The sequence below is a fragment of the Marmota marmota genome, unplaced genomic scaffold (assembly GCF_001458135.2).
Source record: "Marmota marmota marmota unplaced genomic scaffold, marMar, whole genome shotgun sequence".
NCBI classification, from domain to species: domain Eukaryota; kingdom Metazoa; phylum Chordata; class Mammalia; order Rodentia; family Sciuridae; genus Marmota; species Marmota marmota.
The window spans coordinates 41,211,381-41,237,391 of record NW_026000005.1 but is presented as its reverse complement, the minus strand read 5'-3'; the positions used below and the strand labels follow the sequence as shown (position 1 = coordinate 41,237,391).

The 26,011-nt window shown below is 39.3% G+C and overlaps 1 protein-coding gene across 11 annotated transcripts in view; it reads left to right on the top strand.

Moving 5' to 3' along the window:
* Dock10 (dedicator of cytokinesis 10) overlaps positions 1–26,011 on the top strand; it is a 181,351-nt gene that overhangs the window by 14,627 nt on the left and 140,713 nt on the right. The window contains exon 1 of one of the 11 annotated variants that reach the window (XM_048808619.1): positions 20,825–21,077. The exons of 9 other annotated variants lie outside the window; for them this stretch is intronic. In XM_048808619.1, the coding sequence (XP_048664576.1) occupies positions 20,973–21,077 (105 nt within the window). In that variant the 5' untranslated portion in view covers positions 20,825–20,972. Of the gene's footprint in view, positions 1–20,824; positions 21,078–26,011 lie in introns of those variants that run through there. One more of the 11 variants, XM_015481463.2, reaches the window with a different exon arrangement.

Below are 26,011 nucleotides of genomic sequence, written 5' to 3'. Positions count from 1 at the left end.
TTTTTTTTTTTTTTTTTTTTTTTTTTTTTTTTACACAAAAGAGACTAACGTGACAACTTGGCATGCAGCCCACCAAGAGGAGGCCTTTTGAATCCCACATTAAATATGATCGTGGTGCATTGATTTGAACATAGAGCCATGTTGAGCTTTAACTTCTGACTGTAATTTGGTAAGGAGGCCTATTATAATCACTGATATGCATTCCATCATAGTCACCAAGTAGAGTGGCAACTTCAGATATCCAATTGTAAAATAATACTTGTGGAATGTCTTATCCAATGCCAACCCATGGAGCAAAATTTTTGCTTCCCATGAAGATCACAAAACCATCTGAAGACATACTTCTTAACCCTGGATAAGATTAGTGGATAGGCTGAACTTTATCCATTTAGTTTTGATGTTCTGGGCCCAGTGGACTCTTAGTTGTTTTAGCACCAAGAATATTTTAGAACAAAGGAGTTTTCAAAGACTTATACTGTTTCTGCCTCCTTTGTCACTGATATGGTTAACTGGGAGCCTCTGTATTTTTTACCTGAATATCTGCTTCAGGATGAGCTACTTAACTTTATAACCATGAGCTAGCTGGCACAGAAGGGTTACCCAGGTTTGTTCACAGCTTCAATAAAATATAATTGGCCATAAACCCCGTAAGTGGTAAAGTCTAGTCCAAAGAAAATTGCTGTGTGGCCCATTATACTCTCTGCCTCACTTAGCATTTTCTCCATTTTTAAAAGGTGAGTCATTCCTCACTGTCCCAGGCATGCTGAATGATGAATCCTCAGACTTAGACTGTGTGATCAGCTTTACAGTGCTCCTATCAGAAGCACTAGTCTTCCTGACTTCCTGAAAGAGGAAGTAAAAACTTAGGATTTCAAGAAAACTGAAGTACTGCAAAATCTCTCTTTTGTTGTCTTGAGATTTGCATTCAGGAGTTTATAATTACATTAAAGTAGAAATTCAGACTTATATAAATCTTAACTCTCCCTAAAATATTTGGTGGTATTTATGTTATAGATTCAAAACAGTGTGTATTATCAAGAAAGGCTCTTTCTACAGTAAGAATAAGAAAAATATTGAGGGCCATGTCTGGGGGCAGGGCACCATCTGTCTGGACTTCTTTAGTTGCTCACATAATTATTTAGCACCAGAAAGATCCAGACCCTCTCAGAAATGACCTTCAGGACAATTTGGAGGGAAAGAGACCTGAGAGTGGGTGATGTTTAGGCCAAGCACTTGAAAATCTTTGCCAAATATCTGAAGGCGTCAGAGAGTCTGTTGTCATTTTTATGGGGCAATGTTAATCAATTAGTTCAATTCTGCCATAGATAGTAAGTAATTATTTTCACTGGAAGCCACCAAGGTATGATTAATAATGCATCCCAGTTTCCAAAAGTAGCATTTCACTTGGCACTAAAACATGGCTCTTTGAAAAGGACTTTTTGTATATAAGACACATAGTTAAAGTAAAATATATTTTCCTAAAAGTAATCTTGTGAGACAAAAACTATAGAATTTTATATGATACTTTCTGGTTCTTACTATATAAATGAATACAATTCAAGTTCCTGTTTTAAGCATGTCCAAATAAATTCTTAAGAAATAGTGTTTGGGGATTTAGATTTAAATGTGTTATATATAAAAGTTTTAGGGAAGTCGGTTTAAGTCCTTAATAATTATGAAGCATCTGCTATATTTAAGTGCAGAAACTAAGCTCTCTGAAGTGAAGAAAGAAAATTAAGCAATTAGCTCTGTATCTAAGAAAATATCAGAGCAAGGGGGCATTTGTCCCATAGTAAGTGAATAAAATCTACAGAGAAATCTGGTAACTTCCACAAGAGAAAGATAAAGGAAACACCAGGAAGTTTTAATAGAGGACAAAGAAGACAAGAATCCATCCATCTAAGAAGACAGATGAGGACAGAAAGGCCAGTGGCAGACAGCCTTGTGCATAAACATCAACCTCATTGTGGAAGGGTGCAGAAGAGAGCCTGACATTAAGCATCTAGTCAGCAACATTGTGTCCTATAGGCCAGTTCTACCCACTCTGACTCAGCCTGAAATGGTCCACCTTTAGGATTATCACCAAGCCTCCTTGAGGTTTGCATCTATTCTGAAGTTAAAGCACTTGCCAGTGAATAAGCCATTTATTCCATATACTTAAAAGATTGAATTATTGTGTTTTAGGGGAAAAAAAGTGTATGATCAGATGAGAAATGTAATTGTTTTCTAAAATCAATCCTAACAAAGACTAGCATTTTGCAGGCAATTCAAAAATTGCTTTAATAAGCGTCCTTGCCTCCTATGCAAAGTTTTTCTTTTATCTGATGCAGGGATGTTACCTAGACCATCAGGGAGATGTATTTTGGCTGTGGACATTCATGCCTGACAGCCTGGCAGGCAGCAGTCGTCCTGTGTCTCCACCCTTAACCATTCTGAATTGTTCTCTCCTAGTCCTGGGTTCTTAGAATATGAGTGCTTCTCCTTGCACTTCCAAAAGTACAGTGGCTGAAGGGAAAGAGAAATAGAAAGGGAAGGGGAGTCATGGTTTTGGAGGGCATGATGCCAAAAGGGAAAATTTAAACTTTAACTTATTGACCATATTCAAGGCAAGTAATAACCTTTTCTTAGAAACTTTTAAAGACCATGACTTAGGGCTATGGCAAAGTCATGATTTTATTCCTGGCCCCGTGGCCTTGTACTTTCAAAAGCCCTCAATAAAAAGCCATTGAATAGGACATGTATTCCATACACTTAAAAACTTGAATGATTGGTTGTGGGAGGAAAGTGTGCATTATCCGATGCAGATATAATTGCTTTCTAAAAATCAGTGGATGACTTCAGCTGCTGTGGCATGAAAAGCCTCTGTGGACTCAGTGGCATATCAGAGAAAACAGCAATGCTGACTTGGTTGGAAGCTTGCTGGGTAAACCCTTTAATAAATAGTCACCTCTGACATTAATAGGAGAAATGCCAGTACTCCTGCATAGCTGCTAGACTCTGTGACACATGGCAGAATCCTCTCTTGACCATCTTTAAAAATAAAAGAAGTGTGAGTCTGGTGGTATCTGTTGCAAAGAGGTTTATTTTTGAAGATCAGAACATTTTAAAGAATCATTTTCATTTAAGTAATGAATAAAATATTGAATTTTGACTGGTTATACAATGCCTTTTATTGTCATAGCAGTTTATCTTTCTTAAAGAGTTTTTCTTATTCACATTAAATTCTATGGCACATTTTTATTACACCTTCCTAAACACGTATCATCTTCTTAATGTCACCAAGGAAACTCACACAAGACGCTTCACTTGTTCTAACTCTCTGCATCTTGTATTTTGGTCCTCCTTTCAAACATAAAAAATTTAAATAGATATATTGAAAATGTAATATACAGAAAAAAAAAAACCCTCTTTTTACAAAGGTGAATTTCAGACCACACTGAAAAAGCATGATGGTGTAAGGCCAAACAGTTTTCCAAGACCTGTCTAGTCAGATTCCACACCTACCCCACACACATCCCAAGGACCTCCTGCCCTTCCTGAACCTTCTCTGTCCTGTTTTGCTTTGCTCGTCAATGGATGTGAATATTCCACGGTGTCCCCACAACTGTTTACATATGGAGTCAGGCTTCCCAGACATTTCAAACACATAGTATTTGGGGAAAGGAGAGAGATGCCTTATAGAACCAAATAATTCTTTCCCAAATCGAACCATGTAGAGTGACCCGTGTTTCCTCCCTGAAGGCCAGCCTTATTGCCATTATACCAAGAGGGTTGAATTCAAGCTTGGACATGTGGTAATGGTTCATTGTTAATGGTATACAAAATAACTTAAGAAAAATGTGTTTGAACCTGCTCATTCAGAAATGCATTATAACTTTGGCTTTCCCCTTTCTGACCCCTCATATTGTAGTCTTTCTGGATTTAAGAAAACTTGGGGGCAATTCCAATTCTCATTGACATTCTTTATGTGTTTCCTGATTATCTACATTTTTCATGCATTTTTTTTGTCTTGCAAGGTGTACACTATGGTTTACAGCCCAGCTATTGGAACCATAAAGCCAAACTACAAAACACTGAATATATAAGTCTTGGAATCTGTTATGAGCTTTATATAAACATATTAGGTGTCCCTGCAGAAGTTCATGTGTGAGATGATGCAAGAAGGTTTAGAGGTGACAAGTTTGGGGTTGTGAGAGCCTTAACCCAATCAGTGAATTAATTCCTCTGATGGAGATTAACTGAGTTATAACTGAAGGCAAGTAGGGTTTGGCTGGAGAAGTTGGTCATTTTGCGGGGAGCATGCCTTTGGGGTATAATTTTTATCTGGCGAGTGGAGTTTCTCTGTACTTCCTGATCATATCCTGAGCTACTTTCCTCCACCACACTCTTCCCCCATATGTCCTACCTTACCTTGAGCCCCCAGGGATAGAGCCAACTGTCTATGGACTGAGACCTCTGAAACCTTGAGCCTCATAAACTTTTACTTGTCTAAAATTGTTCTTGTTGAATCTTTTGGTTGCAGCAGCAAAAAAACTAACTAAGACAGCATGGTATCTGTATTATACCCCTAGGACAACTGAAAGTTGTGTGGTTCAGTGTTGAAAACAAATTGAACAGAAGGACACTTGACTAGAGACTGACTGGTCAGGTGCTTTGAGGGGTGACACACTGACCTCAGCCATCCTAGCATGGAAACCATGATGTGGACATGGTGGACTAGCAGAGAAAATGGCATTCGTGAGTTGGTTGGAAGCTTCTCAGGTACACCCATCACTCAGTAATCTCCTCAGGTGTTAGGAGGAGAAAGACCAATAAAACTATACAGTTGCTAGACTCTGAAGTATGGCAGAATCCTCTCTTGACCGTCTTTCAAAGTCTAAGAAAAATGCAACCATAGCATATCTGCAAATAGCCCATAAAGTCATTAAATAATTTGGAAGACTTTTGTAGTCTTTCATCACGATTCACATCTTGTAACCAATTCGAGGACTCTATATGAAACAAAGAATAGTATCACCTTAACTTTCCAAAGGAAAATGCAGAGAAGTGAAAACATTTAATGAGACTTTGTGGCCTCACTGTCATTGAGCTTATATGGTGTTTGAGCTAAGTGTCTTTGAGATTATTTATAATGTTGTCATATTTTATTGAATGACAAAAATAACCAAATACTAAGTTCCTTATCCTAATGCATGTTGTTCCTAAAAATGCATGTGAGAAGCATTTTAAATTGATAGAATATTAGTATCTTGAGCAACATTTTATGTTAAACTCTACCTTTCTTTTATTCTTAGAATAAAATTATTACTTGAAATGAGAAATTTATATTCTCTTTAAGAGGTATGTCTATCAGGCTGGGATTGTGACTCAAAGGTAGAGTGTTTGCCTGGCATGTGTATGGCACTGGGTTTGAGCCTCAGCACCAGATAAAGTAAAATAAAGACATTGTGTCCATCTATAATTAATTTAAAAAAAAAAATAGGTGTCTATCACTTAGAAGTTTTGATCAGCACTATGTTCCATCACTTACATGAAGAGATGACAAACTATGCCATTAATTACCACCCTGGTTTCTGATGTGAACTGTCTCTGCATTAAAATGGTTTTTATTTTTTTAACATTAAAGAATAAATTTAGGGCTGGGGATGTGGCTCAAGCGGTAGCGCGCTTGCCTGGCATGCGTGCAGCCCAGGTTCGATCCTCAGCACCACATACAAACAAAGATGTTGTGCCTGCCGAAAACTAAAAAATAAATAAGTAAATATTAAAAATTCTCTCTCTAAAAAAAATAAATAAAATAAAGAAGAAATTTAGTTTGTTTAATGCTTTTTGTGGTTTAATCAATACAGGAAATATTCTCTTTGCCATTCATTCAAGGTGGGGACATTTTGGTTAGATTGGAATAGAAACACACTTTTATCACCACATTCAAATTATCAACATGTTATTCTCATTTGAAAAACCCTTCTGAATAAATTATTGATGTACTATATACCTCATTGACTGCAGACATATAAACAATAGAAGTCTTTGGGGACTGTTGTCCCGTCAAGGAACCAGACAAGGCTTAGACCAGACTCCCAGTCACCATAGTCCTACCAACAGACATGATCTTAAATGTGATTGTAATCAAGTGCTCCACACCTGATTGCCCACAGGCCATGGAGGGAATGAGTGAAGCAGGTTGGACAGGGAGACAGACAGGAATGGTGGGAACATATCAGACTCCACAGGAATGGCCCATCCAAAGCCTATGGCCACTGCTCAGGCTGAGCATTCGTTTTCATATCATGAGGGGGACCAGGATGGTCCTATTACACCCTCCTTAACTCTGTCATTTCTTGAATTTTTCAGGAGAATCTGATAACCAGAGCTCTATGTAAAAACAAACAAACAAAAATCTCCAAACATTTACATGTTGGCAGTGAATTCAAATATTTAAAGATACTTTGGGCAGGAAAAAAATACAACTAAGAGACTAAGTTGAGTCCTGGCTACCTGATTGTCATTCTCTTACAAATTGTTATTAGAGTTTCACAATAATTCGATGTTGCAACTTCAGGGAACCAGCCAGAACGACACTGCTTTCAACACATTACAATTTGTTTGGCTGATATGAGTGGAAAATGATTTTGATGTTTCTGTAAATGCAGAACTAAAGATTCTATTTTGACTTCCAGAAACGTGCACTCTGGCTCCTAATTCAGAAAGATTTCCACAGGTATAATCGAATAATCACACAGACTATCCTTTCTTGACTGTAAAATAATACAAAGAGAATGTGGTCATAAATATCGGACACTTAATTTAATTTTCAGCAATATAATGCTGAAGTAGATGTAGCAGCTGTAACTAACAATGCGTCAAAAGCAACAAACATGTCCCCAAATCTCTTTATAAACCAGAGCAGAGAGATCACCAGCTATTCCTGAAAGGAGGGGTGGAGTGTGGACGCAGGTGTTCTGCATTATCTCCTTAACTGGGTCAGGAATCATCTTCTGTGCTTATTCAGTGCTACAGGCCTATGACACTTTGCCAGAGCTCATCCTATTAAGCTGAGGACTCACAAGGCCCAACAAATCCAAAGCCCCATATCTAAATAGAGGTCCCCTTTGGGCTGGTTCAAATAAATCACTTTAAGTATTTACTCAGGTTATGTATTTTCGTGACTGATGTGCAGAAGTATCTTGGTCATTTGCTGTGAAAAGTCACTCTAGAGAGAGATGGGGGGGTTTGGTTCATGCATAAAGGAATGGGCTGAAATGGAGAACGGTGCCGAGCGCTGGCCCTAAAACCTATCATCCAACTACCATGCCGTTGTCGCCTGGTTTTACCACCCAGGCCATCTGTCATCAGCCCCCTTTCTTCATATAAACTCCTGCAAATCCTGACCATTCCGGCGAAGGTGCTGCCATCATCCCATGTGCTAAAATATTTTGAATTCAGTCTCATTGGGTCTCTCACCGTGTATGCCACTTATAGACACCATTTCCAAAACAGTGTGACCCAGAATTATAAGTGTTCTGTAAGAAAATGCTTCTGTGCAAAAATAAGTGTGGGTAGTAGTGCCTGGTGCTCCTCAGGAGTTTCCTATTGTGTTTATGACTCTGAGTTCTTTGGCGAGGCCAGTTTAGCTTTGCTCAATCCTGCATTTCTAGTTAGTCAACATTGTAAGTCTCTGATCTGTGGGAAGCTCTAGAACACAGTGAAGGAAACATCACTAAGGACAAGTGAGGATGTTAACCAAGGCTTCTGAGTTGGGAAAGACATGGCCGAGCCTGGATTCAGAAAGGACAGTTGCTGTCATGAGAGGGACGATTAAAAGAAAACATACGATCAAAAGGAAAGGCAATGAGATTTTTGTTGGTTTGGTTTACTTATTGTTTGTTATTTTATGTTTATCATTTTTTTCTGTTTTTAGAAGAATATTTTAAAGAAAAGATAATGAGATTTTTGTTTGGTTGATTTTTAGTGCTTTCTAATGCAAACCTTCCACCACAACCTTTGTGGAACCATCTTCTCTAATGCAGGTAAAGGCTTACCTTTCTGACTGTCCTTAATACTTAGAACCAGGTCTGTACTCATATATGGAGTAAATGAACCCGTGGTTGCCAAAAGAAAAGGACCTTATCTAAGTCTGGGGTAATAAAGAGCAAGGGAGTGTGTTAACCCATCAGGCTAAAGAAAGCGCTCAACATCAGGCCGTAGTAATTAAGCACAGGAAGGAGCAGGTCCCTAGAAAAGAAAATAATGACAGCAATAATGACAACAAAGTAAAATAATATGGAGAACCCAGGCCACTCACTGTCTTTGGTGTAAATCATGGCTATAGTTTGCCTTCATGTCATTTCTTCTAAGGCTCAAGTTCAGAGAAAGGCAGCTGGGTTGATTGAGGTGGGATTGGGACACCTGATTAGATATGCCCTGGAAGGTGAGAGGGTAGAGGAGATACTGCCTACAGGAAAATCAGTCCACGGTTGACCCAACAAGAGAACAAGATCAGCTATTACACCCTCCTTAACTCTGTGCTTTTCTTACAAATGGGCCTTGGTAGTGGCCCCATGAAATCAGTCTCATGAAATCAGAGCAGAGTCGGGTAAAACGGAGCATCAGGTATTTTTGAAAGGACTGGTTGCCAAGTGTCAGCTTCTGTTCTGAAGCTACATTCGAAGCACAAGTGGGGGTATTTTAAAAACAACCTGAATATTGAGATTTAACCAGGTTAATATAAGGAAATGTAGTAGGTGGACAAACAGTGCCAGATGCTCTATTTGCCAGCCCCATCAAGTGTGTGTCATCTAGTGAGAGCTTTTTAAGTGGAATCTAGCAGGGGACAGCGAGTGGGGACAGGTAGCATCTTGGAGGCCTACCATCTGCACCAAGTGTGGAGAGAAAAGGGCTCTGAACGGAAAATTGTTTTACCATTAAAAATAAGAAGCAAAAGCTTCTTTTCTCCACACAGACATTGATTTATCTGAAAATGGATGATATAAGTTGTTTTATTGAAAAACACAAAACCTAGAATATTAAGGATAAAAATTAAGACAAAGAGCTCCATAGAGGTTATTGTTTAGTCCAAGGGCACTCAGACCATCAGGAAATAGACTGATTCTTGAACTTAGGGCCCCCAACTACCTTCCAATGCTGTTCTCACTGGGCACACAGATACACTTTGCCTAAGTGAAAAAATGAATGAGTTATCAATGATTGACATTACTCAGTTGTTAGGGCACTGAAACAGAAAAGTGCACACAAATTCAAAACTGGTCTCTGCAAATGTGACTCTTAATACCAACCAAAGCAAGAGGAACACCAATATTAAATGCAGCCAAAGATCTTTTGATGCAATTGAGGTGACAGATCTCCTTCCCAATTTATGATATCCTTGCAAAAGAAAGCAAAGTCAGATTAAATGTCTCTTTGTCAGTGTACTTTAATACCTTCCAGTGTCCTTGTGGAAAGTTGTGGAAGGGCCAAGAGGACGACAGAAAATTAAAGTGCAATGTCCCCTTTTCTTTTCTGTTCACAGCATCAGATCGGTAATTATAATGTTGGTATTTGCCACATGCCAGTAAAAAATCCAGCCCAGTTGAGACATAAAGACCATACTGTTTATTGATCTGGGAATTTACAGTTCTGCTTAGGCAGAAAAGCAACCATGAAAAGAAAGAAAAAAAAGGCATATGATATTGGTTAAAATGTGGCTTTCTTAACTTCCTTGGCATTTGAGCCTTTTGTGTGGGATGAAGGCAGATGACAGAAATAGGATAATTGGAACCTTTTGTAGTTGTGCACAGCGGGATTTTAAAAATGAAGTGACCAGTGTTGCAAGACACAGCGAGCACAAAGGGGTCCGTGGTGGAAGGGGCAAGTGTGCGGGGGAGAGAGGCTACTTATCCATATTCAAACCAAGGGGCTCTTCTGCCCACTCCCTTCCATCTTGGCATGTCCTGTCCCGTTCACTGCCACTTTCAAAGCAGCTGGTGCCCTTTCTGTGTACCTGGTTCCAGCTTTTCCTAGCATTTCATGCATGAACATCTAAGATCATATTGCAATCCCAAAATACACACTGTAGGAGCCCAGCTCAAGACCACCTCCTCAAAGGAGTTGCTGCATAATCAAGGTTAGAGATAGCATCCATTGAGCACTGCTCCATTGCAGGAACTGTGCTAAATGCTTTCTACCTGTTCTCTTATCCATGAGGTGGGTATCATGGCTGTCCTCAGTTTGCAGGATAATTTGTTCAGAGGCTCCCAGCAAGTAAGTACAAAGGCCAGGAATCAAATGCAGGCCGGCTGACTCAGCCCAGTGATCTCTCTCACAGTAGCCAACACCACACTCCCCACCCCCTACTTTAGCCTCCAAATGTGTGTCTTCATCTCCAGTTCCTGATGGCCTCACCTTAGTGTCCAGCTTGCTTCTTTCAAGGTAACAGTCTTAGTTATTGAAGATTACAATGGCTTCAAATCTTCTCCAGACAAATGATACCTGCATTTTAATGAAAACAGCTCAGAACAGAAACAGAAACCTAGGCTCAGAGACTAATTTCAATGGTAAGATTTTTAAGGTACATGGAGAGGTGAGAGAGGGAGTTGCCTGGAAGGACAGTAGGCCTGAGGTTCTTCCAGGCTTTCAAGAGGTGAAAACCCTCGTCCAAGGAGAAACATCTTTCATCTTCCACATCACTGGACCTAAAAGCCATCATCAAAGAAACCTTAGATTAAAACCTGGGATGGGGATCTTGGCCTCCTTCCTCTTCAGGGAGTTTTTGGTGATGTACAAAGCCAGTGTTGGTTCTCACATTTGGGGCAGAATGGAGTGATTTCAGCATGGAGCCGGGGAAGGGGTGCTACAGGCATTTATGATGATCTGTTCCAAAATATTAATAATGCTGGGTTTTAGAAAGCTTGATTCAGACAATAAATGAGAGATATCACAAGCATGACCAGTCTATTGGTCAGCTTTGTGCCACTGGGACCGAAATACCAACCAAAGCAAGAGGAACACCAATATTAAATGCAGCCAAAGTTAGAGGAAGGAAAGATGATTGTGGCTCATAGTTCCAGAGGTAAAGTCCATGGTTGGCTGAGTCCTTTGCTCTGGGCCCAAGATAAGGCAGAACATCTTGGCAGAAGGGCATGACAGAGGAACGCTGCTCTTTGCATGGCTGACGAGGAAACAGAGACGGAAGTGGGGAAGGGGCTGCAGGGCAGATGAACCTTCCAGGGCATGCCCCCAGTAATCTACCTCCTCCAGCCACCCACACCCCACTTACCTAGAGCTACCACCCAGTAAGTCCATTCAAGCTAGCATGGACTGAGTTGGTTACAGCTCTCATAATCTAATCATTTCACCTCTAAATATTCCTAAAAGTGAGAGGAGCTTTGGGGGGACACTTCATATACAAACCATAACAACCAGACATACAAAAGTCCAAGCAGAGAAACGGCCCATGAATAGGAAATGAAGTAAAGTCCAAGGTGGGTGGGGCAGGTAGGAGGGAGGCTGGGAGCAGGTCTGAGGCCCAGTGTTTGAGGGCTGACTGACTCCAAAGTTTTCTCTGTGGTGTCCCAAATGTGTAGCATGCCCCAAATGGCCACTTGATTGAATATGCATTAGGAAAAGAGAATATTCGATTTTATAAATGAAACCTCCATCCAGCATAAAAAATTATTTGTTTTCGGAAATGGTGCCCCAGAGGGCATTATTAAACTCTTAGGTGACCTGACTTCTCAGTCATTGTTTCTCAAGGTGTGCTCTGTATGGCATCTTTAATGAGCTTCACCTGGATGCTCATTATAAAGCCAGGTTACTGAGCCCCCATCAGACTTACTGATGATGTCTTGGATAGGGCCTCGGCATCCATATTTTTCACAACTTTCCATGTGATTCTTAGACACAATGTATTAATTATAATTTTTTTCTTGGTGGTTTTCTTACAATAATGACTTTCAAAGTCCTATCATTATCCGGCTCCCAACTCAAGTCATAATACCTGTATGAAATCATCTTTAACCTTGACTGATACAATATTGTTTTCTGTTTTTGAAGTCTACAACCAATATTTTTCATTTTTCACTTAATTTCTGCCCTTTTGTATTTCTATGGATTGTTTATATGAGCCATTGACTCCCCATACAAACTGTGGGACATTCTCTTTCCCAATCTGCTTTTTTGTTTTTCCAAGTTGTTGATAGACCTTTCTTTTATTTATTTATATGTGGTGCTGAGAATCGAACTCAGTGCCTCACACATGCCAGACAAGTCACTGCCACTGAGCCCCAGCCCCAGCCCCCAGTCCTCTCTTTACCCAATCCTCTCTTTACCACTGGCATCTGATACTGGGCAGGCACAGGAAGTGTTGGGCAGAGTCTGAGCCTCTCCACACCTCGCCCTGTTCCTGAGCAGATTATGTGGGATGATTGCCCTCGTGAGAGCTATCCGGGCCTGCTTTCCTGGCTGTTTCAGTATTTCTTGTTGGCCTGGTAAGGTGAAGAACAAATAGCAAAAGGTTAATTTGTCCTTTAATTGGAAACCTTAAGTATGGCACACCAAAGGTCAAGAATTTACTGCAGTGTGCACAGCTAAATAAAGGAAATCCAACAATTAATGCTCTCCAAAGTACAAAGAAACTCTTGACTGAGAAACCAAGACCTGTGGTTATTCTGTTTTCACAATGTAAAGCATTAATTCCTAAATCTAAATGCTATATTAGCTTTGCAGCCTCCTGACAGAGGCCTTAAAAGATAAATGCATTATGATACCATTAAAGAAGTAGTTTGGGGGTGGACTGGGTTGCACAGCTTACACCCACGCTCACAGTCTGATCTGCTAGCAAGCAATTGTTGGTCAGAATAGCTGGTGGCCTGCATGCTCAGAATTTGGCATTTACTTAGTAATTTATTTCTCATCAAAATTGTGTAGGTAAGAATGTTTAATTGCCCTCCGTTTGTAAAAACAAATCTCTTCAGGAAAAAAAAAAAGCATAGAATAAAATATGCATAATGCTGGTATTCTAGAAATTAATCAATTTTTCTATTAGAATTTCACAGATTTAAAAGACCTTGGTCTCTTAATAAAACCTGTGTATAATGTGATTTTTCTGAATAATTATTAAACAGTGAGTGACATTCCTATTGAAAGCAAGGTAATTAGCAGTCGGAATAACTACAGGAGAGCATTTTAGGTGCTTGTTTTATTTTAAAGAAAATAACTGTAGTTAACTTCACCAGAAGAGGGACGCTGGGTGTGGTACAAGAGATGAACCAGCAGAGAGGATGCCTTGGTCTTCCAGGGAAACTGCTGTTGCACAATCGTCTGTGTGTGTTAGATGACCATAGCACTGATTCAGAGTTCCTCAGACCCAGCTGGGGCTGTATTTGTGTGTCTTCACCTGATCATTTGTGGCACAATCATCTGCCTAAACCCAGAAAACCTTTCAGTCTTCTTTAAAAGTAAAAGCTTGGCTGGATGTGGTGGCCCACACCTGTAATCCCAGCAGTGTGGGAGGCCAAGGCAGGAGGATTGCGAGTTCAAAGCCAGCCTCAGCAACAGCAAGGTGTTAAGCAACTCAGTGAGACCCTGTCTCTAAATAAAATACAAAATAGGGCTGGGGATGTGGCTCAGTTGGTCGAGTGCCTCTGAGTTCAATCCTGGGTACCCCACCTCCCTAAAAAAAGTAAAGGCATGATATTATAATAAAAAATGATTTGCTTTTGGTTTAATTTTTTAATGGGAAAAGAAGACTGTACTCTAGGTGAAGAATTCACTGCATGACCTTTTAACAAGCACCAGCAACCCAGATGTACAAAGTTGTAAGGAAGGAACTTAGGAGTCCTGCGATAGCCCTGGTGTTTCTGTAGTTCTCATTGTCAGTGTTCTTATGCCCTGACTTCTGAGGATGGAGGCAAGGGGTGTGCTTTGGAGCAGGGTCTCCAAAGAATGAGTGTTTGTCCCTGAGAGATGTCCCATTTTCAGTAACAGACAAGACCAAACGGGAAATGCTTTAGATATATGTGACTTCTTGAGGACCGTTGATATTTATAGATGATCAGCATTTACCCTTTATCATGAAGCATCAAAAATTTCAAGATGAATGCTAGGTTCTTAAATACCCAATAGGAAATTTAAAAAGAATAAATTCTAAAATCAACATTCTCCAATTTTGAAATAACACATTAAGATACTCATTGGTATATCCAGACTATGATGTCTTTTCTGAGTATATCCAGACTTGGTGTCTGTTCTGGAGGTGGAAGGCTATGACCAATGTTAAAAGTTATTTATTGGAAAATTGGACCTCCTTTTCATTTGCTATTATCTAAGATGGGTTCACTAAACTCTATAAGAAAGAGTTCCTTACCTGTCCTAAGCCCTTTCATCCAGTGATGCTGGGGAATTTCCAACTCTTTAATTCTAATGAAATTATATCAACAAATATCACTGCAACTTACATGTCTGAAGGGGTGTGGTTGGAATATTATTATGCAATAAAGGGAATGTATGCCTGAAATGCAGGCACACACCCACAACCCACCACACCCACACATACACACACAACCAACACCACACATACACACTAAATCCACATACTCCTCCACACATGTAAGACACACATCACACACACACACACACACTAAGTCCACATACCCCTCCACACATGTAAGACACAAACACACACACACTAAGTCCACATACCCTTCTACACATGTAAGACACACCACATGCATACCACACACACACCACAAACACACATACAGATCACACACACACACACACACACACACAGACTGCAGTGTGCTTCTGTTGTTGGCTTGCTTACATTCTCCCTCGCTGTTATCCATATTGTATAAAACTCTTTATTTTTCATGAAGTTCCTTAATATTTTATACTAAAATCAATGCTATTTGGATTAGAGTTTTATAGACAAAAGATACAGATATTACCCAGTGAAAACTACATATAGAAATGTGAGGTTTTATTGTGTTCATTTAAACTCTCCTAGAGAAACCTCTTCCCTCTTTGGTAACTCGAAGTGGTTCGGTTGACTTGACCTTTCTCACAGGAAGCAGTGAGCCCCAGTGCTACCAACCCGGAGAGCCCTTGTGCCTGGGGCCGGGCTCAAGAGAGGCCACAGTGAAGGAGGAAGTAGCTACTTGCTGTTCTGCTTCCTTTAACCAGGATGTAAGGTGGTGAGCCGAGCCTGCACATGCTCTCCAGCCAGAGCAAGGCTGTGCAGCAGACTAAACTCACTGGCTGCAAAAGGGAAATGTATTGGGAATAGGAGAGGAAAAATAGGAGTTTCCTGTACCGTTTTCCCCAACAGTAAGGACCCGATCACAGCAAGTGCTGAAAGAGACTCATTGCAATAAAGAAAAGATGGAATGAAGGGTAGTAAGTAAAGCATGTGGAAACCAATAGGAAGTGCTTTACCAGTTGCACAAATTAGGATTTGAGGAACCAAGCACCACATCATGCGTGCTTGTCTCAATCTAAACCACCAAGTTTCCAGTTGACTCTGAATCCCTAATGGTACTTGGGGGTCATTTTTATGGAGTGGACTTAGATGCATTATCAATGAAAGCCCAGTTTCTGCCCCTTGATTCTTAGGTTCAATGATGATGTCACATTTTAAAATGTAACATAATTAAACAGTTTTTAAAGGATATTTTTTGTAACTTATTGCCTTTGTTTTCTGTGTTTAGTTACCTGCTTGATTATGTATCCACCATTATTTGTCTTCCTCCCTTCCAACTTTGGTTCTGTTATACCCATTCTATTTATCACCTTTATTTCACTATTATTTGTTTCCAGTAAATGATCTATAAACTGAATTTCTGTTTCCTCCCACTCAGATCTTAACTCCACACAACTGAATCCCACCTCACAGCCCCCAGTGGAAACCACATGTAAAGGCCAAGGGTTTTTCTCACCTGTACAACCTTCTCAGTACATTCGTGATGTTACAATCATTTTTAAAAGATAAACACATACACACAAAGTTCAGAATGCGTCCGAAGTAGACAGCATATCAAAGATGTCCCCTCAAGACCCCCTGGTTGTTCAGTCAAGCAGTAATCTTAGTACTGCTGTGAAGGGTCTTTGCAGATATAAATTAAGGCTACTCATCCACTGCTCTTAAAGTGTATAAACTTTTGTGGCTTTTCCTGGTGGAACCAGTCTCATCACATGAAGCTTAAAACCCAGGGTTTCTTCTGGCTAGAATGTAGAGATGCAGAAGAAGAGATGGATGAGACACATGAAGCAGTAGAAGTCAGAGATTCAAAGTGTGAGTGAGGTTATTTCAGGCTTAGAAGGGGTCTCCTCTAAAAATGACCCCCTCAGTCCTACAACCACAAGGAATGGATTTTGCCAACACTCTTACATGAGCCTGGAACTGGATTGTTCCATGAAGCCTTAAGAAGGACCACCTCCCTGCTCAAGGCCTGAACCTCAGCCTTGCGAGGATATAACCAGAGCATTGTAGAAAGGTGCTGTGCTCAGATTTCTAGTTCATAAAAACTGGGAGATACTAGATGAGGGTTGGTTTAGGCCTCGAAATATGCAAAAATTTACTTCAACAGTAATAGACATCTAATACAGATTGTTGAAACATTTTTCTTGAGCTTCTGACATCTTAACATTTAAATTCCTGTTTCTTGTAAAACATGGTTAAGGCTGCCCATCTTAGCTAACTTCCAAATCTATTGACAGTTGCTTTCTCCAACTGAACACCATAGGGCCAGATTTTGAATCCATATATCAGAATGCGTGAGCGTGTGTATTTTCTATGCACATGTATATGCACAGACAGGTGTGTATGTGCAGAAATGCACAGTAATACAACACCTAGCAAATGCCAATCCTTTTCCACAAATGATAGTTCACATATATGCACATATAGGAATCTTAGCCATTATATATGCCCGTACATATATTATTATTCCCCAACTCCAGGGACTAACATATTTCACAAAAATTCTAAAACCCATATGCTCATTATTCCATTCTATTTATTAAAACAGGCAGAGAGAGGTCAAGTAACTCACTGGAGGTCATCCAAGGTTTCTGTGGAGACAGATGACAAGGTCCTTGGTTCCCAGCTGTCTTTTATGCTAAGTCCCTTTAGATCTCTTCTCAGGTCCTCCATCTATTTCTGCCCGGATGCACCATCTTCCTAAAACAGCCTTCCCCAGGACCTCTGGGCTCTGCACTGCCCTGGTGTCACCCCCTATCCCCAATTATCTCTTAGCCATCTCAGTGTTTCCTAAATTGCTTTCCATCATATGTAAAAGAATTTCAAGACTTGTGTTTTCAGTTCTGTTCCTCGGTTCTCCAAAAGTTCAGTTTATTTTTAGACCATTAAATTTAACTCTCTCCATGTCTTTCCCCTTCACATCTTGAGTCCTTAGATCACTTTTATTATTATTACCTCTTTTTTTTTTTTGTATTAGGGATCAAACTCAGGGTCTCATGCGTACTAGGCAAACATTTTACTACTAAGCCATGGATTAATCAATCTTTCTTTCTTTTTGTTTCTTTTTTTTTTTTAATTTTCCCAGGTTTCTTCTAACACTAATGGTTCCCTCTATCAGACATATGCTTCTTAATACTATGGAGAATACTATGCATTTCTCAGAAGGTCTAGCAATGTCTTGAAGACAGCACTTAATAAATTCTGATCATTTACTACTATCAGAATTCTTTTCTAATGAACTGAACAGTGTCTCTTTGTGGTTGAACCAACGAGTCTCGGATTTGTCTTTGTTGCTGTTTCTTGCCCATTGACTATTGTGATTTTTTTATTGCAAACGCATTTTTGAATCTAAGCAGGAAGGAACTTGTTGGGAATGATGTGGGGTACTTTACAAAATGTTAGAGAAGCAGACTTGGTGTAGAAACAAAGGAGGCAGATGCCCAGAAGAAGGCCCCAGCAGTGCCATTCATGGGCATTGTTCCTCCCGTGCAGTGACCACAAGTCATGACTCTCTGATGTCCTCATACACTGTCTGGCGGTGCCTCCTTTTGTCAATATCTAAGGAAATGAGAAATGAGTTCATCTCACATTGCAGAAGTTGGGAAGTGGGAGGGACTTCAAGATAAAGAACCGTGATGCCTAAAGAGGAATAGATTAGAAAGGGAGGAAGTCACTGAAAAGTTTTTCAAGATTATGAAGTGTTGTGTTAGCAGGCAGTCTGCTTGTCGTCTAAAGCTGGGAGTCGGGATTTAGGGTTCCATCAGTAAGACGAAGCCCAGAATTTTGCCATTCCCGTGCACGTGACCCCGTGCATGTGCAGGTTTTGAATACTTACAATTTTTCTTATAAGTAGTTATATCGTTTTTGTTAGATTTGCAAATGAGTCCATAATTTAAAAAGGGGTTTAAATGCTATTTTCTAGTCATTAAAATAAAAATAAGTCTGACACCAGGAAATCAAGTGACCCAGAGGCAGGGGCCCATAACATCATAAGGAAAAAATGGCATCTGAAAAGTCTGCAGGTACTGTCTTGTACCTGCTCACCTAACGGAGGTCAAGGGGTTCCTTAGAGGATGTGATCTGTTTAGAGCCAGAGACACAAAATGGAATTTCTAAATATCCAATGACCATGGATCAGAAGGAGTGGTACCCTCTGGAATTCTTGATTGCCTGATTCAGGCAATGACATCATAATGACATAGTCAAAAGGGGCTGTCCTCTATGGAATCCTTGATTGCCTAATTAAGCCAATGACACCATATTGATGTAGTTTAACTCCCTGATTGTCATTTTTACAGCAACCTGTTATTTTTCTGACAGTTTTCAAAGGAAACCTCCTCAGTTTCCATGCTTACATAAGGGATCCTACAACTGTCTTGTCTGTCACTTGTCTGGCATGAATCACTATGTGACAATGTAGGGATGTACAAGTGGCCCAAGCCCAGGGACATACATGTGCTTCAACTAAATCTAGTTCCAGCTGGGGAAAAGGAAATAGCCTAGTCCTATTGCCTCAAAATATCTCTCGTCTCACTTAACTTAGGAAAAACAACCTGTGATGAACCCCACTTGATCATGGTACACTATCTTTTTGATACATTTTTTAATTCAATTTGCCACAATTTTATTGAGAACTTTTGCATCTATATTCATTAGAGATATTGGTCTGAAGTTTTCTTTCTTCAATGTGCAATCTTTGCCTGGTTTTGGAATCAGGGTGATATTGGCCTCATAGAATGAGTTTGGAAGTGTTCCCTCTGTTTCTATTTCCTGAAATAAATTGAATAGTATTGGTATTAGTTCTTCTTTAAAGGTCTTGTATAACTCGGCTGTGTATCCACCAGTCCTGGGCTTTTCTTGGTTAGTAGGCTTCTGATGGTGTCTTCTATTTTATCCCTTGAAATTGATCTGTTTAAATTGTGTATATCATCCTGATTCAATTTGGGCAAATCATATGACTCTAGAAATTTGTCAATGCCTTTATATTTTCTATTTTATTGGAGTACAAGTTTTCAAAATAATTTCTAATTATCTTCTGTATTTAGATAGTGTACCACGATCAAGTGGGGTTCATCCCAGGGATACAAAGTTGGTTCAACATATGGAAATCAATAAATGTAATTAATCACATCAATAGAGTTAGAGATAAGAACCATATGATCATCTCATTAGATGCAGAAAAAGCATTCGACAAAACACAGCACGGCTTCATGTTCAAAACACTAACATGAAGTTTAAAAAACTAGGGATAACAGGAACATATCTCAACATTGTAATGGCTAAGCCCCAGGCCAACATCATTCTAAATGAAGAAAAATTGAAAGCATTCCCCCTAAAAACTGGAACAAGACAGGGATGCTCAATTTCACCACGTCTATTTAACATAGTTCTTGAAACACTGGCCAGAGCAATGAGGCAGATGAAAGAAATTAAAGGGACACAGATAGTAAAAGAAGAACTCAAATTAGCACTATTTGCCAACAATATGATTCTATTTCTAGAAGACCCAAAAAATTCCACCAGAAAACTTCTAGAACTAGTAAAAGAATTATGCAAAGTAGCAGGAAACAAAATCAACACCCATAAATCAAAGGTTTTTCTGTATATCAGTGACAAATCCTCTGAAAGGGAAGTGAGGAAAACTACTCCATTTAAAATAGCCTCAAAAAAATGGGAATCAACCTAACAAAACAGGTGAAAGGCCTCTACAACAAAAACTACAGAACACTAAAGAACGAATTAAAAAAGACCTTAGAATACGGAAAGATCTCCCTTGTTCTTAGATAGACAGAATTAATATTGTCAAAATGACCATACTACCAAAAGCACTATACAGATTTAATGCAATTCCAATCAAAACCCCAATGACATTCCTCATAGAAATAGGAAAAGCAGTCATGAAACTCATCTGGAAAAATAAGAGACCCAGAATAGCTAAAGCAATCCTTAGCAAAAAGAGTGAAGCAGGTGGCATCACTATATCAGACCTTAAGCTATATACTACACTACAGAACAACAGTAACAAAAACAGCATGGTATGGACACCAAAATAGACTGGTAGACCAATGGTACAGAATAGAGGACACAGAGACTAACCCACATAATTACAGTTCTCTTTATATAGTGAAGACAGTGGCTTCAGATACGAAGCCTATAGTAAACTGACTCAATCCCGACTTGGTTCCACGGGTGATTTTCCATCACAGGGTTTGTATGGCTCTGAGCAATCCTCTTCAGTGCCCAGGGTCCCTCTGTGTCTCTGCCTTGCTTCCACGCAGGTGTGAGGGAGAACTTACACACCAGAGCAGAGCTGCTCACAGGAAGTGGTCACTTGTTGGTTTTCCTTTCCTTTCTGTTGAGTTCTATTAACGTAGCGTGAGCATTTCCCTTTTCACCGAAGCAGAAAGATTTGCTCGTCTTGGTGAAGCTTCAGAAAGAAAAGGTTTAACTACCTCGATGTTTTAAAAACATATCCTGACTGAATGACAGAAACACAATGAGCTTCCGAAGTAAGGTGTTCAAACGGGAGCCCAGTGATTTTTGGAAGAAGAGACGGACACTGAGGAGAATAAATCAAGAAGAAATCCACAGATTTAGTTCTGTAGGTATCTGAATATCAACATTTTGCTCTCCATCTTTTCTTCAATACTGTCTTTTTTAAAAGGTGGCTTTCTAACATAGACTACTGGCAAAGTCGTCTATAAGAATACTCAGCTGGGTTCATAAATATTCACTTTTACTGACATCTTTTTTTTTCAAAGTCATGCTGCTTTCAAACTATCTGTACTTCTTTTGAAAATATGGGTAGAGGATTTAAATAGAATATTTGGAATATTCAGAATTCATCTAAGGTTATCTTAATATTAGGATACAAAATGTTATTACTGGCATAACTTTTCTTTTTTAGTAAAGAAAAGCCTACCATTGCCTAAAGTGGGACCCCAGTTGATTACTTAGATCTAGTTGTGGTTTTTAAATGTCTCCGCTCCATTTTTATTACGATCCACTACTTTACCTTAAAATTATTAGCAACAACAATCCAAAGCATGAAGGAAAAAAATAAATAAATATTTGATTGATGGAGCCAGGATTATAAAAGTTGATTCATCTTAAAGATTAAAAAGATTTGGTTTGGTTTTACTGTTAAACATGTTTTCTGCCTTGTTGATGAAATACCATCAGTGTTCTGGAGATGGGTACTTATCATAGAATTCTAGATTCCTGTCTGGACAGATACATGTTACAGCAGATTGCTGGCTGGACTGTTTCAGTGACTCCCATGAAATGTGGGTATCCCAGTAGTGACATGGTGGCTGCCATCTTTTCTTCAACACTTTCTTTTAACAAGGGTGAGCCTAGAGTGGTATTCTAACATAGGCTACTGGGCTAAGTCCTGCATAAAACAGAACACTCTGTGTGGCTCTTAAATAGCTTCTTTTACTTGCATCATTGTTCTGTAGGATACGTGGCACAGCAACATGACTCAGGAGCTCATCTTAAGACAGATCATTTTGCAGGGTGGTTCCACCTTTCCTTGCTTTCTCAACCTCTGCACCATTATCACTTGGAATCCAACTTTTTTTTTTTGATAGGGGTGGAGGGAGAGGGAGGTAGTGTTATTCTTTGAATTCTAGGATTTTTAGCAACATCCTAGACTTTTATCTACCCAATGCTGGAGGTATCCTCTCCCCAATTGTGACAAACAAAAATGTGTTCTCTGGGCAGAGAGTGACTTCCTGGTTAAAAATCTCTATTCTAGGGGTAAAAAAATCTTTTTCTTAATATAAATATCTGTAATCTAGATATAGAAGAGGCTTTTAAAAATTGCATATAAATACATATGTGGCTACTTACATGAATTGTCATTTATGAATATGAAGAATCAAATCGAAGAATAGTCACTTATCCCTTGATAAGACAAAATCATGTAAAGTATACATGGCTTTCTGTATACTCAGTGACAATTTAATAGGAACAGAATTTGTTAGAGGTCTGGATTTCAGGGTTGGTACATGTTGTTATTTGTTCAGATTCTGTCTCAGTACTGCCTGTCTGTGTATTGCTGATACACAACCAAGCGACCAGCCAGGGGAGGAATCCTGGGTTTTTGCACCCAGCATTTAATAACCAGAATATGCACAGAGTCCCGGACCCAACATTTGCTCCCCATTGACCAGAAATAGAAAACTGATGGTATCCTCTCAGCTGGCTCCTAAAAGCCTTTTCAGTTACTTTAAATTGTATAATTGTTAAGTGGTATAATTGTTTCAAATATTTGCTTTTAAATGGTATAATTGTTTCAAATATTTGCTTGGTTTGAGATTATTTTAACCTTTAGACCATTTCTAAAAAGTCAATTTCTATGCTGCATTTCTCTCAGGGAATTTAGAAGTACAGTGGGTTATGATATGACACCCTGAGATTTACTTTTTTTTCCACTAAAAGAGACAACACACAGGAGAACATGTCTATCTTACACACACCACACTTACAGTGTTGGCAAGAGGACGGCCTCCAGTGTCTCAACATATAATGAAGCTAATCACTCTAAGAATTATCTTAATTGAATTTGAACACATTGCTACTGAGTACTATGGGGAAAGCAGCCAGTAAGATACAGTGTTTTCCCAGAGCATTCAGTAGCGATGCATTCAAATTTAATTAAGATCATTCATACAGCGATTAGCTATTTTTCTGTGGAAGGCACTGGGGACTTTCCTGCTATAGTTGCCTGCTTTTGGTCAGCCTAAGATAGGCATATCTGCTTTCACAGGTTGTCTCTGCTATTGAGTAGGGGATTGTTCTGTTCATCTTCAAGTATTATCCTAAGATGTGGTTTTTATTTTGGAAAAGAGAATCCAGAAAAATGGATTAATTAGAGGGATAGATTTGACACAACTGTCATGGGGGTCATGCTGTTTACCTCTCACCCGTCTATCGGCGCTTGGGTAGGTTACATACATCGCCCTGAGCCTCAGTTTGCTCTTCTGCAAAATGTTCATAATAGCACCTGTCTGTTCTTAAGACTGCTGATTAGAATTTGATTTGAGAACATGCTTTCTGAACATGGCCTGAACACCGTAAAAAAAAAAAAAAATTACAAGTGTCATGTAGTATTATTAACCACATAAAAATAGTTCCATTTCCAAGGGAAATCCTAGCGTGGTTGTCTTTGTGCTCTGGAGTCCCAGGTCCTTCTATATGTCCATGGGGTTTGCCCCCAAAACAAAACGTTTTTCCATCCCTGCCTTAGTGTCAGCTGAAGCCCACACAAAGCCAGATTGATCTTCCCTCAGTACATTGATCTGAGCTTTCTAAAACCTAAACCCCTCCCTTGATTGGCTGAGGAGCTTCATCAATAGGTAGGAGAGAAGAAGGAATTCGAGTGACAATTCCCTGGCAGATGAATGCAAGCCCTGAAGTTAAGTTAGAAATGAAACAATAATTTCTTTTAAACTTTGAATGTAAGGAGAAATAAAAATTGGTGGAGATGATTTTCCTAGAGTATCTGTTTTTCTAATGAGCATGTGGATTTTGAACTATTATTGCTTGCTCTAAGGCCAACTTAGAAGTTATTTGATTTTGTAGCAATCGAGAATGCTTATCCAGAACTCTGACTTCCTAACAACTGTGCCACCTAAATCTTATACCCTCCTGATCCAGTTTGACAAATTTGTGGATTCTGCTTTTTTCAAGTGGTCTTTGAAGCTGTGGAGTTTACTCTACTGAAATATTTAATTTATTTGAGGGTTTCTTTTATTAGTCCAATTTTCCAATGTATTGAATAAGAAACACCATCACATATTTTAATCCATTTATCACAGACAACATTCAGGTTAGAAAGTACCATTGTGTTAAGAGAACCGTTTAAGGAAAATGAAACTTATTTGGATCATCAAGTGAACTACTTCCCTTAATCTTTGAAAATGTGTGCAGTGTTCTGTAGTTGATGGCTTTGTTTTTAACTGCCTACTTTTATTATTTTTTACCAAAATTATGTGACATGATCTCTGGTGCATAGGATGTTAGTAAAAGACAATTTCCTTTCTACATTTCATGTCCTAATTTGCAAAGATTAAATATATAATTGAGTTGAGTTATATCAGTTATCTGTACAGTCAGAAAAAAATGCTGAAATTTCCAAAATTAATGTGATTTGTTGTTTTTAAGTTGTTACTTGGGTAATGGATCATTAATCATCAAGATTTCAAAGTATTTAGGAAACTTTGGATATGTATGAAAATGTGTTTTCTTTTAATAATAACCTATTATCACTTTAATAGGAAATTGAAAACTGTAGACAGAGGATCTCATCCAAATGGTTTTGACATATCTCCCACATACATTATTCTGTATTATACCATACTATTGTCTTTCAAGTAAGTTTTTTATCTTTTACTTTTGTATCTTAATATGAAGATAGTCTGCTGGTCAAGTGAGCTTCTTTATTGTCACTATCTGATCTGTAAACATTTTGTTGGTAGCTAGTTGATAGAAAAGAAGCACAGGATGGGATAAGAGGTCCCAGGTGATGGTTTCAGAAAGAAGAGAGTGAATTGAGGTTGAAACACACAGGTATCAGGAATGAAATTTATAAATGGAGAGGTGGAGGAAATGGAGAATCACACATTGACACTTGATCCAGCCTCAGAATCCAGGTGAACACACATACAGGACTCTGCATGTGGGCCCTGACGTGAGGGAACAGTCAGCTCAGGAGCCAGTTTGCTGCAATATGGACCTGGGGGAGGTGCCTGTAGTTGAAGCAAGAGCGACCTTAACTTTGCTCAAGGTGGACTGCCAGTAGAGGGAGGAGTGAAACGAGGAGAGAACCAACCATCTGAGCCTGGGTGTGGACTATCTGCTAGGGAACCGGGTGTCACAGTGGACAGGAAGTGAGATCAGACACCAACAACTCTTTACTTCCTGGTGGTGGCAGGAAGACTTTTTGGTTTTCAAGATTTTCTCAACTGGTGGCAATTCTGACACAAACATTATTGGCATTCACTAAGTGCTTTCTAAATCCACTTTTTAGATTCCTTTTCTTCACCTTCCTTACCTGTCCATAAACATTATTTGTCCTCTGTCTCTACCACTTTCTTTTCTGAGATGCTCAGTAACCTCTTGCCAATCCTTGGCCTGCCCTCACTGTGAAACAAAGGGAGAAGGAAGTTTCCCAAACTACTGGTCTATTCCAGAATCTTCCCCAAAGGTTTTTTTTTTCTTTTTAATTTGTTCTGATTAGTTACACATGACAATAGAATGCACTTGGACACATCATATAAAAATGGAGTATAATTTCTCATTCTTCTGGTGGTACATGATATAGAATCACACCAATTGTGTAGTCATATATGTATACATAGGGTAATAATGTCAAGTTTGTTCTATTATCCTTCTTAACTCCTTCCCCACCCCTCCCTTCACTTCCCTCTACCTAATCCAAAGTAACTCTGTTCCTCCCTAGCCCCTCCCCACATCTTGAATTAGTATCTACCTATGAGAGAAAATATTTGGTCTTTGGCTTGGGGGGAT